This window comes from Rhamphochromis sp. 'chilingali', assembly GCF_963969265.1.
Source record: "Rhamphochromis sp. 'chilingali' genome assembly, chromosome: 15".
NCBI classification, from domain to species: Eukaryota; Metazoa; Chordata; class Actinopteri; order Cichliformes; family Cichlidae; genus Rhamphochromis; species Rhamphochromis sp. 'chilingali'.
Genome location: NC_137942.1, coordinates 14,863,888 through 14,879,892, shown reverse-complemented (window position 1 = coordinate 14,879,892; position 16,005 = coordinate 14,863,888). Strand labels below are relative to the sequence as shown.

At 40.6% G+C, this 16,005-nt stretch overlaps 1 protein-coding gene across 2 annotated transcripts in view; it reads right to left on the bottom strand.

The window, feature by feature from the left end:
- Positions 1-16,005, bottom strand: part of crebbpb (CREB binding lysine acetyltransferase b) — a 46,116-nt gene that overhangs the window by 23,570 nt on the left and 6,541 nt on the right. For both annotated transcript variants that reach the window (XM_080904681.1, XM_080904682.1), the window contains exon 2: positions 5,244-5,833. In XM_080904681.1, coding sequence (XP_080760807.1) covers positions 5,244-5,833 — 590 coding nt within the window. The remainder of the gene's footprint in view (positions 1-5,243; positions 5,834-16,005) is intronic.

Genomic DNA, 16,005 nt, shown 5'->3' with positions numbered 1-16,005 from the left:
GAATCTGAAGCTTCGATTAACACTGCCGCCCAGACAACGTGTTTTGTAGAAAACAAGTGAAAGTAGAACTAATTAAAATGACAATTTAATGTGCCACCTGCAAGAACAAAAGCATGTGGTTACAAATACTCTTCAGTATCTATGTTACCAAAGTTGTGTGCGTATTGGAAAATTAGCTCAAGGTACATAACACTCGTTTATTAGCCAGCAAGTGTGACATCTTCTTAAAAGAGTGTTCCAGAAGCTTATTTCGATTTCTTAAAATTAAATATTTCCTTTTTTTTTTTTTTTTTTTGATGAAATTTCAGTTTCAATCATCTCCCGCGTCTTGGCAGGCTTCACCAGGAGCAAAATTTACAGACTTGATCACACAACATTAAGGCCACACATACAGATACTTCCTTATCAAGAGCTCCGACCACCATTTATTACCACAGCCGACATTAGCTTTTTGTTCCCTTTGATACCCTCAACTTGAACCGTTCTGCTGCTTCTGCTTGACGCTGTTCTGTGGTGGCCAAAGCAGCAGTCTGCTTTGCTTTCGCTGCTGGGCAGGGCTTGCCCAGGAAAAAAAAAAGGGAGGTGACAACACAAAGCTTGCACAACAGCTGAGCAGAGCACTGCACTGCTGCCTGCCCCTCCCCCTTCCACTTCTCCACACAGAGAGACACAGATGCTTTCCTGCTGCCGCTCTCTCATTCACACATTCTGCCTCCCACATGGATTCTCCCACTTGATGATCTGTACGTATTACAGGCAGTTATTGCCTGCAAACGGTGGCACGCGCCAAAAATGACGTGACAGCTTCTGTTGTTCCGTGCAGTGCGCTTTGGTGTTGTTTTAGCTTGTAAGCTGGCCCGCGCAGCACAGCTGGGCTGGAGACACGAGAGCGTGAGCCGTTTGGTCTCTACATGAATTTCAACGATAGGAGTACAAAGATTTCCAGATGGCTTAGTGGGAGATTGCAGCAACAATTGGAAAACATGAGAACTTCTGCAGAAAACGTTTTTTTAAAGGGTCCAGAAACGCTTTGTTTCACATTTCAACTTCTTCCATTTCAGCGCTAACAAGTTTTGTTTCCAAGTCGAGCAAAGTTGAGGAAAGACACCATAATAAAAGTGGTGGCTTCGCACACACCTGGAGACAAATACTGCCACATCACCGCTGATTTAGGAAGAGAAGAGGTCAAAACCGGAAACATTGATTTGAGAAGTCAAAATCTCCTTATGTGTAACCTGTTAATCTCTTAGCTTCTACACTTGACATATTGTCAACCTAGCAATAGCGGCAGCGGTGCATGGCTACTTAAAGTGACTCCGAAACAGCAGTGCTGAGTGTGTTGAGCATAAAAGCGGCCTTACGAAGCACCGACTCTTTCCCCTCATTCTCAGTGGATCTCATTTTCTTATCTTCTTTAAGTATTTACAGTCTGATTAATAAACGTTTATCAGAGATGTAAAAATGCTGTACTAAAATTAACTGATTATTTTAAAGTGGAGGTTTTTTTGTCTATTGCCACTTTACTGTATGATGGCAATTCAATTTAATTCTTTCAAAAAAAATTCAAATAATCATGCTATGTTACTTGCAGCTCACATGAATTGTTTGGTCAAAAAGAAAAAAAATTGCTCCATATTTAAAAATTGTGTTAGCTATATCTGCCCAAACAAAAGAAACAAAAATAATTTTAAAAAAAAAATCTTACTTTAAATTAACCTTTTTCCTCACAAAAATCACAACAATTTGATCAGACTACACTCGGTCCACAAGTAGACAACTATGGCGAGGACAGCAGCCATATTGAAATAAGGTACAGTACGTTTTCCTTTTTACAAATCGAATCACAAAACTTCTTGATCGCATGTCATACTGCTCACAAGCTGGTTCAAATCGACCTATTCTTCTTACCCCATTTCCTCACCTCAAACATAATCATGGTGTCTCAGTACGATCAAAAGGTGACAGTTTCAGTTTCGTACAAATGACATAATATATAAGGGAGATTCAAAGCAATGCACGTTGTTAAACAATGAAATAACACAAACAGTCCTATATTACTGCGTATGTGTCTATATGAGGAAAGGAGGGGCTTTTTTTCATGTGGCAATGTCTGTTCAAATAATCTTAGTGAGAACTAGCCTGCTGGTTTAACCCTGGTTTCCTGTCAAACCGCAAAGCTCTCAGACAAAAGGAAAGACATGTTCTCACAATGAGCACTTCAAAGTCTGTGAAAGTAAAGATTATCACAACCAACTGCACCAGCAGCACATCATGGAAATTATTTTTCATTCACAAACTTTGACTCGCTTTGTAGAAGTACGATGACACAATTTTCAGGTCTCGTCACATTTGCCCTGGTTGTGTCAACGAATTCCTATTCAGAATGTATGTACTTGTATTTTTTGCACTATAAGGCGCACTTAAAATCCTTTAATTTTCTCAAAAATCAACAGTGTGGGTGTAAACTCTGCTTCAGGTCCCAAAGTCAAACGAACACTGCAACATCATTGAGAGATAAAAACGGTCTAAATTCTTTGATCTTTAATAAAATGATCAGCATTGCTGCTTTACCAGGTGGAACAATAAAGTTTAACATTCAGGCATCCATGAAAACAGAATTTGCTAAATTTAACCGAGTTAGAAGTTAGCAGGAAGTTAGCTCGCTAGTTTCTACCCAAACATGATTTAGCATGTTCTGACAGAGATTTCTGAAAAAATTAAAACGTACAGCTCTGCTGTCACTTCCAGCATAAATGAAGACAGAAAACTAAACAGCAGTTACGTTTGTAGGGTTGGACTTGGACTAGCTGGTATATAATGATGTGCTGCATGATCGCTAGCAACACAGCTATGTTAGCATAACATAAACACAGTTAGGGCTGTGCGATATGACCAAAATCTCATATCCTGAAATAGGACGTCTATCGTCCTGATAACTAGGGCTGCTCGATTATGGCAAAAATGATAATCACAATTATTTTCACTGAAATTGAGATCTCGATTATTTGACGATATTTATTTAACCCTTTAGGACCTACTATAGAACCAAGTCCGCCAGAGCTTATATTATATTTTTACATGCTGTAGTGCCATTTGTGGGAGCATTTCAAGTTGCTATACAACTGTTATAGCCCATATTTTAATAATATGTATGCATTAAGTCCATAGTAACTACATTAATTGCAAAAAAGGTGCAATAAACTACAAATAAATTGAAAATCGTTTTTTGTATTTTTTACATATATTTCTACTTGGAGAAATTTAAGAGGCTTATCCCTCAAAGCTTTAAATACAAAAAAGTTGCAAAAAATAGTTTACAATAACAGGAAACTTATTTTGAGTGTCTTCATAGTTTTATTTTGGAGATACACCAATTTTTATATACTGCAGGAAAAACAAAAAAACAATCTTATGATGCAAATTTGCAAAGAAAACAGCATGTGCATCAAAATAAACTATTTCCAGCAGTGCAATTCGAGTTCTAAGCATCCCAGCAACTATTCAGAAAAGTCAAACATGACCAGTATAGGCTTTTAAGGCCTACAAGTAAAAAACTACAATTTCCGCGAAAATGACGTCACTTCCGGTTTCGGCCAGGAAAAGGCGGACATGCGACAGTTCGCGCTGATGTCTGTTTCACTGTGGGAAGTGTTACGAACAGCTGATCGGATCGGCAAAGCGTGTTTCTGGAATATTATGTTTTTGTTCCTGCAAGCGCTTTTTATGCAATTTTTGCAAAGCTTTATGTGGAAGGAAACCGTGACCGAGGACAAGCTGATGGCATAAGATGTAAGTACAACTCCTCCGGTTTTATATGCAAAACAAATTATTGCGCTAGCTTACACGGTTCAGGTTCTACAGGGATTTAAAAAATAGTTACACAAAACGGAGCGTGCTGCTCTGACCGGCTTTAAAGGGTTAACAATGACTTTAAAAAATAATATAAAATAGTGTGCAACACCACTGAAGTTTTTTTTTTTACCTCTCTTTTCAGCCAACGGCAGTCACTCTCCTCTCCAAATAACTTCTGCTTAGCTTTCCGAGCTTCCCTCGGGTCCTCTTAATCAGCGGTCTCCAACCTTTTTTGCGCCACGGACCGGTTTATGCCCGACAATATTTTCACGGACCGGCCTTTAAGGTGTTGCGGATAAATGAGGGAGGGGCTAATAATCAGCTCAGTCATTTTTAATGATCGTTGAAAGCCCAGATCGTAATCGTGATTAAAATTCGATTAATTGAGCAGCCCTACTGATAACGATATAAATCACAAAAATTTATCATTTTCTGTAAATTCAAGTGAATCTCGGGCAGCTCGACTTGCGTGAAGTGTTTCCAGCTGCACGTCATGTACCTGGATTCGAGTGTTTTAACCGATGCATGAAGCTATACATTTTTAGACATACGTTGTAACGTCCGCCGTTTTCTTTGTGAGTATTTATTACACAGGGTGCTGCGGGGAAAAGCCTGTTCTAACGTTTGAGTCTAAGGTTTATTTTTTAGCACCTGACGGCTCTTTTTTTGCTTCTCATCCGTAAACACTGCATAATCTTTCACATGGTTCAGTTTATTTTGAAAAGTCTCAACAGGATCTTGAGCTTTATTGTGAAAGGTTTATGTGGAAAATAAACAAGCGGACACGCGATGTTTTACTGTCGTTGTTGCTAACGACAACACATAAAAACAGGCACTTGTCCGTCCGTAGTGTGGTTATATTAAATATAAGAGAAAGAGAGAACTTTAGGAAATTAATATTTGCCACTACAATTGGTCATTGTAGTGGCAAATATTGCCATAAACAGTTTATTTTGCGACATCACGAAACAAACAATAGCGTAAAATGAAACGATAGACGTTTTTATATCGTCATCTGATACATATCGTTATATCGATAGTGAAGCTGGAGGATGAATGATAACTTTTTTCCACTCAAAAGTTAATGTGAGGGTTAGCGACAAATGCAATCGCATGGCAGGATGCTGTAAACGGACCAAACTTCAGTCAGGAGAACAGCTAAAATAATCCATTCACAACACGAGGTTAGTCATTAATATACTGCAAAAACATGTGAACAGAGCAGCTGCGAGAGAATTCAACATTAATGAATCAATGGTACGGAAGTGGAGGAAGCAAGAAAAATGAGCTGAGTAAAGCTTGACTTATCTGGTTGTTTTGTTTCGCTTAACGGGCCTTATGATCTGAAAAATATGGTATTCAAGCTAGCTGAGCAGAGTTTCAAACCTTACCTTATTCATGTTTCCTGCTTGCTGTGCACTCATCGTGTTGTGCGCACCCATCTGTGGCCCTCCTTGTGTGAGTGCATCTCCCACCACACTGCTTCCAGCTCCAGCACCCACTTGTGTCCCCTGCATGGGCTGGCCCTGGTACTGCATGCCAAGACCAGGTCTCCCTCGCCCTGCTGGTCCCATAGCCCCATTAATCACTTGTCCTGTCTGGCTCATGCCACCATGAACCTGGCCCATAGGCTGGCTGAAGCCCATGCCTGCACTTCCATTGCCTTGTCCTGGACCTCCCTTCTGGCCCTGGGGAGACTGGTGATTGGGGGATCCCTGCCCTAGTGTATTTTTACCATGCACACCACCTAGCTGGTTTCCCACCATGCTTCCTTGTGGCAGGCCACCTCCTAAATTGTTTGAGCTTCCCGGTCGCAAGAGCTCAGACAGCTGCTTGTGCTTCGCAGCAGCATCAGGAACCACTGAGTTAAGACCAGGACCAGCACCTGGGCCACCATTAGAGGACATTCCCATTACCAAGTCTCCATTGGGTATGAGCTCATCAGGAAGGTCATTTTCCAGGTCAAACAGTGAGACAAGATCTAAAGAAGAGAGAAAGGAAAACAAGAATTAGTCAATAAGCTACCAGTTAGTTATTAGCTGACTGTACAGGGCACGCAAAACCGCTAGCCCGACGTTCCGGGGCTAGCGTTTTTTCCAGTCGGGCTACTAAAATCTATCTCAGCCCTGCCCGTCGGGCTATCATAGGAAGGAAAAATGTGTCAGTGCTTTTGCATTCTTTTGCAAATTTAGCTGGGTAATTATGTCATTAGCATCAATGATCCTCTTTCAATATGTGATGTATTGAAATCACGTTTGAATTTTCGCTTGTTTTTTGCTTTCACTTTCATTTTGCAATCGCACAAACTGTGTATAAAGAGCGGTGGTGAAATTAATGCTGACACTTATTCCATCAACAGCCATCTGTGAGAGAGGATATTCTTGCATGAACTGAGTGAAGACAACACATCGTACCTCTCTACACCCTGAAACACTAAATGACTGCATGCAACTCTCCATTAATGGGGAAACAGTTGAATCTTTTTGCCCTGACAAGTCTATTCATTTCTGGATGTTTTCTTGAAAGGTTCAAGACACCTGGATCATAAAACCCCGACAAGAACAAAGAGCAGTGAAATGGAGGGCAATGCACAGGAAGAGAAAGCCGATGAAGGAGATGCTATGCCCTCAACGTCGAGTGGCATTTTCTCATCCGTGACTTCAGTGGAAGTTTCAGATTCAGAATCTGACACAGACTGATTCAAGTTCTACACCAGGGGTGGGCAACTCCAGGCCTCGAGGGCCGGTGTCCCTGCAGGTTTTAGATGTGTCCTTGAACCAACACAGCTGATTTAAATGGCTAAATTAGCTCCTCAACATGTCCTGAAGTTCTCCAGAGGCCTGGTAATGAACTAATCATGTGATTCAGGTGTGTTGACCCAAGGTGAGATCTAAAACCTGTAGGACACCGGCCCTCGAGGCCTGGGATTGCCCACCCCTGTTCCACACAGTTCTTACAAGTTCACAGAAACTTTTAAAACCAGATATTTGAGTTGATGATTGCCATTTTTATACAGTTGTTGTAATTTGTGTTTTAACAAATTTTTTTTGATTGATGTTTTGTTTCCTTTACAATATTATACAATAAAAATTATCTCTTTTTTTATTCGGGCTACTTAAATTTATTTTGGGCTACCAAAAACTGAAGAGTGCCTGCCCGAAGGGCTACCAGTGATTTTGAAATTTTGCAAGCCCTGCTGTATAGAAGCTCTGTTCTTTTACATTAGAAATATCGTCCATTATCGTCCAAGGTTTTATTGGAAATCAGCAATTTCTTTCCCCCAGTCAAGTCTGTCCCGTATTCAGTAAGTGAAAATAAAATAAACAATAAAAGGTGAATCAAATGGACCATTACGGCAAGGCTGGGATGGTCAATTTGGTAAAGTAAATCCGTTGGGCATCTTTCTTTGCCTTTAGACAACAATTCTGATGGCAAAAGAGCCAAACGGGACAGGCAAAAAAAAACAAAAAAAAGGAAATCAGCAATGTTTCGTTTATTTATTTATATATTCATTCATTCAGAAAACAATGGGGGGAAAGTACATAGTGGTTTAGAGTGAATCAATGTCTTCATGGAAGTTACTGAACAATAAAAGGTACTTTTAGCTGCTCTCTTAATCAGAAGGGGCTACCAGAGTGGGTGGCTCAACATATTTTCATTTGGCAGATTTTTCCACCGAATGCCTTTTGTGACACAACCCTCAAGAGATTGATGTCTCCCTCCTGGGAGTGATCAGGGGATCTTTTGCTTGTTAGAAGCACGTGAAAATCACTAGACTATGGAGCCATAAAAATACAAAACAATAACCTAATCATTTTTCCTTTTTAAGCATATGTAGAGTCCTTTGAGGGGGTTTTCACAACTTCAACTTATGCGTGTGTTTTTTAGGAATTTTAGACCAATCTCCAGAGGTGCATTTGAACAGATGTTCATGTTGGATGAGAAGGCCTAGCTCCTAGTCTCTGCTCTAATTCATCCCAAAGGTGATCCATGAGGAATCAGTACAGGCCAGTAAAGTTCTTCCACACCAAACATGTTCAATCAAGTCTTTTTGGACCTTGCATCATGTGCTGCTGAGGAGTCATGCTGGAACAGAAATGGGTCATCCCCAAAATGTTCCCACAAAGGTGGGAGCATAAAATTGTCAAAAATGTCTTTGAGGCGATAAGAGTTCCTTTTACTGGAACTAAAGCCCCATTTCCATTATTACATAGTCGGATCATCTGCAGCATGCTTTACTCACAGCATCTGCCGCTCAGCATTGTACTGGTGATGTAAGGTTTGGATGGCCATTCTTCCAAATATGAAGTTTGGAGGTCTGTAGAAATTGACTCTGCAGAAATCTGGCAACCTGTGCACACTATGCACCTCAGCATCCAGTAACCCCGCTCTCTGATTTTATGTGACTACCACTTTGTGGCTGAGTTGCCGTCATTCCCAATCGCTTCCACTTTGTTATAATACCACTAACAGCTGACTGTGGAATATCTAGTAGTGAGAAAACTTCATCACTGAACTGTTGCACAGGTGGTATCCCATCATGGTACCACACTGGAATTCACTGAGAAATCCATTCTTCCACATATGTTTGTAGATGTAGTCTACATGTCGAGGTGCTTGACTTTAAAACTGTGGCCATGGAAGTGATTGGAACACCTGAATTCCATGATTTGTATAGGTGAGTGAGTACTTTAGACAATTAGCGGGCATTTCTGAAATTTCACACCGACTAACCTTCAGTTTAGAAACAATCAGGCTGAACAGAGAAAATAATTAAACTGCAGATGACCTCTTGCATGTCTGCAATGTTTACATTCACACACAGCAAACTTAAAAGTAAAATAATAAAGTAACACAGCCCCAGCTGTGACCTTACAGTAACACTGAGTACAAAAAAATAAAAAATAAATCATACAGAGGGGACCTTTTGCTCTGAAACTCAGAGCACTCGTGGTGCAAAGAATGAGTAAACATGAATACTCAACACACAGATAACATTAATGAAGGTTATAGTCCAAATCGCATTTATGCCAAGGTCCTTAACGTAGGGGCGTGAGCGTGGTTGTGAACGCCAGCCAATAAACATTTTACTAGCACCACAACCACACCCGCACGCACGCCTGGCTCAATGTCTAGGGCCACTAGGTAATTACGACTGGAGTATAATCAAACCTGTTCCTCAATGATATGTGGCAGATACTACAAAAAGCTTAAATATTCTAGTCACAAACATTAAATAAAATACCGGAGGTAAGCTTAAGGTTAGAGGAATAAGACTTGGTGGACCAAGAAAACTATGTGAACTAGGTGTAGGCAAAGAGCAAGCACCCAGGCCTCGCTTAAGACCTTCAATATGATGACCATATCCAAAAAATAAAAAGTACGGTCTGAAGCAGACTACTACTACTACATGCCAAGTAGTGGGAAATGGTAGTAACCACTATTCAGAGAATCCCACCATCCCACACTATTCTCTCTGGAGACGACAGACTACGATCGGCTATAATTCACCCAAAAGGTTTTCAGCAGTCACATTAAAATCTTTAATTTCTCTTCATCTGGTAGCAGACAGTTGTAAAGTGCTTCAGTTTCTCCTAACAACAAAGGAAGAAAAAAAAATCTGAGCAATTACAGCAGTACTAAAGCAACATTAGATTTATAAGAAACCTGGATAAACGTGTATGGAGAAAATCAAAGTAATTAAGTGTAATTAAGTAATTAATTTGCACTGCAAACCAGATGAAAGCACAAGGACACAAGCTCCCCTATAACCATTAGAAAGGCTTTACGTATGGCAAGTGTTTGAAAAACATCCTAATTAAATGAATATAATTTGGCCGCAGACAGGTGGGATAGGCGGTTAAGAAAATGGATGGATGGATGGACTTGTATGCCTCTTAAAACATGTACTGCAGCCACAGGTTGTGTAACAGAGAGCCAACGCTAAAAGCAAAGTATTTCATGCTGCCGAAAACAAACCAATGAAGAGACCATGAGTGAAATGGAGACAAAATCAACTGTTAATTATCCTTTAACAGGTTTCCCTACTATAAACTTGTGAACTTTACTTCCTCTAGAAAGATCTTGTTCCCCAAAGGCTCCATTTTCATCCCACTGTAAAGCAAAAGGGGTGTTTTTGCATGACAGCAGGGGAATTATTTTTTTTAATCATTTCGTCTTTTCACAAATTCTGTATTCATAATAACTGGCTGTGACAATTGAATTATGGCTACCGTAGTTAGGAGCCTCGGAGTAATACGTGCCGTGCTTCAACATAATACAGTGGGGCAAAAAAGTATTTAGTCAGCCACCGATTGTGCAAGTTCTCCCACTTAAAATGATGACAGAGGTCAGTAATTTGCACCAGAGGTACACTTCAACTGTGAGAGACAGAATGTGAAAAAAAAAAAAAATCCATGAATTCACATGGTAGGATTTGTAAAGAATTTATTCGTAAATTAGGGTGGAAAATAAGTATTTGGTCACCTCAAACAAGGAAAATCTCTGGCTCTCACAGACCTGTAACGTCTTCTGTGAGAAGCTTTTCTGTCCCCCACTCGTTACCTGTATGAATGGCACCTGTTTTGAACCCATCATCTGTATAAAAGACACCTGTCCACAGCCTCAAACAGTCAGACTCCAAACTCCGCCATGGCCAAGACCAAAGAGCTTTCGAAGGACACCAGGAAAAGTATTGTAGACCTGCACCAGACTGGGAAGAGTGAATCTACAATAGGCAAGCAGCTTGGTGTGAAAAAAATCAACTGTGGGAGCAATCATCAGAAAATGGAAGACATACAAGACCACTGATAATCTCCCTCGATCTGGGGCTCCATGCAAGATCTCATCCCGTGGGGTCAAAATGATCATGAGAACGGTGAGCAAAGATCCCAGAACCACACGGGGGGACCTGGTGAATGACCTGCAGAGAGCTGGGACCAAAGTAACAAAGGTCACCATCAGTAACACACTACAACGGCAGGGAATCAAATCCCGCAGTGCCAGACATGTTCCGCTGCTGAAGCCAGTGCATGTCCAGGCCCGTCTGAAGTTTGCCAGAGAGCACATGGATGATACAGCAGAGGATTGGGAGAATGTCATGTGGTCAGATGAAACCAAAGTAGAACTTTTTGGTATAAACTCAACTCGTCGTGTTTGGAGGAAGAAGAATACTGAGTTGCATCCCAAGAACACTATACCTACTGTGAAGCATGGGGGTGGAAACATCATGCTATGGGGCTGTTTTCCTGCCAAGGGGACAGGACGACTGATCCGCGTTAAGGACAGAATGAATGGGGCCATGTATCGTGAGATTTTGAGCCAAAACCTCCTTCCATCAGTGAGAACTTTGAAGATGAAACAAGGCTGGGTCTTCCAACATGACAATGATCCAAAACACACCGCCCGGGCAACAAAGGAGTGGCTCCGTAAGAAGCATTTGAAAGTCCTGGAGTGGCCTAGCCAGTCTCCAGACCTCAACCCCATAGAAAATCTGTGGCGGGAGTTGAAAGTCCGTGTTGCTCGGCGACAGCCCCAAAACATCACTGCTCTCGAGAAGATCTGCATGGAGGAATGGGCCAAAATACCAGCTACTGTGTGTGCAAACCTGGTAAAGACTAGGGGTGCAACGATACACAAAATTCACGGTTCGGTTCGGTTCGATACTTTGGTGTCACGGTTCGATATTTTTTCGATACAAAAAAATGTTCATGCCTTTTTAATTTGTCATTTATTAAAATTATAAATATATATTTTAACTCAAAAGTACAGTTTTTAAATTTAACCCTAACCCTTGTGCGCGTTTTTTATTTTGACAGCGAATGCGCACCTGCGGACCACTTATGTGCACCCCTGGTTATTTAGCTCGTCATATTGCAGCCACAGAAATTCTTTTGTCCATGAAACCATAAAGCTGCACTTTCTTTTTGCCTTATAGTCTCATTTGTCATAACTTCTCCGTTTTGTGGTAAGCTTTTCTTTGGCTGTCACTTCTTCACCCCGACCTGTCTTATTTGGCTCAGCAGAGCTGAAATATAAATCCTGCTACTTTTACACACGGACTCACATAAGCTCAGCGATTCTCTGCGCGATCAACCTCTCACATGTTTAAGCTTGCTGCGGGAGATTTCACTTGTCATGTTTGCATAGTAAGCTAACGATTAATAAGACGATGTCAGAGGAATTGGTGCACAAATTATCATCACTCACAGATCAGTGCTGTCATTGCAAAGTGAAAGCAAAAAAACAAGCGCAAATTCAAACGCGATTTCAATATGTCACATATTGACAGTGGCTCACCGATGCCAATGACATAATTACCCAGCTACATTTCTGAAAGAATGCTCAAGCATTGACATATATTTTTCCTACAATAGCCCGACGGGCAGGGCAGAGAGATTTTTGTAGCCCGACTGGAAAGATCGCTAGCTCTGGGACGTCGGGCTAGCGATTTTGCAAGCCCTGTATCTGATTGAGGAATCACTCATCTTTGGAAAAGAGAGTTTATTACAGAGAAATGTCTCTTTCCAAAATAAAAGCTATACTATCCGCTTCTTCTGGGCTATATTCTCAGCAGCATAAGGAGAATCACGTGCTAACAGCTGTCTAAATGACTCGGCTAAAGTTAGTAGCATGCTTGTTGTTTTTGTCTTTGCACTAGGATGATGTCGGCGTAAATGTGCAGTCATATTCGTTGTGTTCCCACTAGTGCTTTCAGGTTAATCTCGTTGAAATGACCTTAACGCCACAACACGGCAAATCTCCGTTAACGAGCTACCGCCGATCGCCCCGTGCATGGGGCTAGACGGCCAACACGTTAACGAGCTAACTGCGCTAACACACTAGTTCACACCAATGTAATTAAGCATTGCATGGCACATCCAACATACTGTTTTACTTTAGTCCATGACGCGCTTACCTTCAGGGTCATACGTCACATGAAAACCAAAATAATTCCAAACGCCAGATCTGAATGAGGGTGGGGGAGGTCCATCTTGCAAGGAGAGCTTAACTTCTGTCTCGCTAGCTTGCCCTGCGCTCTTCCTCCTGACTATGCTGTCTGTGTTGAGCGCTCAGTGGATCTGCGCTCGACAGTGCAGCCTAGGCGGAGTAGTCGAACGCAGATTCACTGAGCGCTCAACACAGACAGCATCGTCAGAAGGAAAGTTGATAAAATAAATTACAAATGTTGTATTGTTCGATACATATGCGTACCGATCCGAAAGCACTGTATCGAACGGTTCAATATCGATACGAATATCGTTGCACCCCTAGTAAAGACCTATAGTAAACGTTTGACCTCTGTTATTGCCAACAAAGGTTATGTTACAAAGTATTGAGTTGTATTTTTGTTATTGACCAAATACTTATTTTCCACCCTAATTTACAAATAAATTCTTTACAAATCCTACCATGTGGATTCATGGATTTTTTTTTCACATTCTGTCTCTCACAGTTGAAGTGTACCTCTGGTGCAAATTACTGACCTCTGTCATCATTTTAGGTGGGGGAACTTGCACAATCGGTGGCTGACTAAATACTTTTTTGCCCCACTGTATTACCATATTGTGTGTGTGTGTGTGTGTGTGTGTGTAACCTCTTTTTAAGTTTTGTGGATATTATACATGGTTATGCTCAGGATATGTCGGCCAAATTCCACTGGAAATGCCTTTTGGTTAAACGGTCAGCAAGGAATTAGCATTTTCACTGTTAAATTTTTATTTAGCTTTAATGCACATAAAAAACAGCTGTTTGTTTAAGTGAAAATACATTGATGGTTTTTTTTGCAGTAATAAAGTTGTGGAGTTGTAAAGTATTTTTTCTCTCACGTCAATTATATCGTCAGTTATATCGTTATCGCAAATTTTCAAATATATATCGTGATAAATATTTTTGGTCATACTGCCCTGCCCTACTGGCAGCTTCATTTTATGAAAAAGAGAAAATAGCCAAAAACGGTTTTAATTGCAAACTTAACAAATTTGACTTATACCAATGTGTTGGGTCATATAAACAGCAGCTGCATCCAGCTAAGATGGTTCCAGCATCTGTTGTAGAAATTGAGCTGGATCTGAAGCGTCCCCTCTCATCAAAAAAGGAATATAGCACAATAGAAATGCTTATTAGAAATCAGGACATACAGACAGTGTCATTAGTTCTTGCGAAGAGATTACAATTTCTGGAAAACAGGTAATCACAGGCAAGCTCGCGTTAGATGGCTCAAAGCTGTGTGGGCATTTGTCCCCCTTTCATTTAAGTGCAATAATTTCCAAAATCAGTAAAGTCACAAGATTGTTGTTTTAATTGCAGAGGGGGTGAAGTAAAGACTGTAAAATGTGTTCAGCTGTTATCTACACAATCACTCCAAGCCAACATGGTTATGTGCCTAACGCATGTAAGGCCGAAACAAGGAAAGACGACTTTTCTGAAAAAAATGAAAATGTGAGACAGTAAAAAGACATCAGCACGAAAAGAACGCCACGCTGCAAAAAGCAGTCAAACAACAACATGATAATGTGGATATGGGGCGTCTTTCTAACGCTGGATAAACAGCAGAGCTATATCAGCTATAGATATTTCTCCCAAAGACAAGAACTAACAGACTTAAAAACTCCTTTGTCCCACACGCTATCAAACTGTTTAACTCCTCTCTGGAGGGGAGAGGGAGGGGAAACAGGAGGACAAAGGAGGGGGGAACAACTAAGCTGTAGTGCCTCTTCACCTCACTGTGAAATACCTTTTGTGCAACACTTTTGTAAATAGTCAATGGTGCAAATAGACCTCAATACTTGAAATGTGCAATTCACTTGTATTTTTATTTTTTATTCCTATTTATTCTTTTTATCCCCTTCGTATATTTTATTTATATTGTCTCTGTATTTATATATGTATGTGTGTGTGTGTGTGTGTGTGTGTGTGTGTGTGTGTGTGTGTGTGTGTGTGTGTGTGTGTATATATATATAAAATATTCTGTAACTCTGTAACTTCTGTCGGTGCTGTGCTTTTTTTTGGAAATCGAATTTCCCAGAGGAACCCACCCGAGGGATTAATAAAGTTCTATCTAACCTAATCTAATCTAATCTAGATATGCAGGCAACATGTGAGTGAATTAGAACCCAAGTTCGCCAACAAGTTAACAAGTTTCTTGCGGTAACTTAAACTGTAGCAGCAATCACTGCGTGCCTTTTCAGCCAATGTTCTGTGGCAGGAACCGACCTGCGTTTGTGCTTTGTTCTTTGTCCATACACCATCAATTAGCATGGCATTTGTTCAAACACTCTGATGAGAGGCCTCAATTTTGTTGGACTTGTTGTAAATTAAAGTTGCGTTGTGAAACTGCACATGTGGAGTGGAAGTATAAACTGCAGGAGGTTCTAGATTTATTTTTATTCAGTTACCAAACTTTTTATCTGGCATTTATCAATTTTCTCTATTATCAGATAATTCGCTAAATGCAGTTTTTATGACTTAGTGACCATTGATATGAAAAGCTGCTTTTCCTATAGTTCCTCCTTTAAGGTAGGTAACCTCCTGAAAGGGAGGAAACTTTGGAGTGCACCAAGTTTGACGACAAATGTATCGTGTATGCTGCGGCACTGGCAACCACAACATGCGAATACTGCCTTAATAAAAAAGCTACTAAAAGATAACACAAGGTGTCACCACAGCGGGTAGCGTTGGATGCCTTTTGCAAAGGGATCCGTCTCTCCTCACAGAATTGAATGACGGATGTTAGGGAATTGTGTAAACCACTACACTATGAAGCCACTACAGCTCTTTAAAAATAAATACAAACATAAAATAAAATAAAAAAATGACATAAACCAACAATGAAATCAAGACTTTATAAATGAGGAAAATGGAGCAATTTTGCCTTCTTCACACACATTGACTAAAAAATAAAACAAAATAAAATGAAAATTTTAGCCAAAGCCCATTGTTCAGTTCAGCTTGCTGCCTTGGACATCCCACATATAGCCTTTGTCTACTAGTTCCTACTTGGCTCAAAGCGAGGAGGTTGGACAAAACTCAAACCGGTATTGGTTGTTTTCCATTACAATCATTTACCACCTAATGTCCATGGGGTCATTATAGCAACACAGCCGAAAGTCCCGTGACGTTATCTGTATGTGACACAAACGCCACAATATCTCC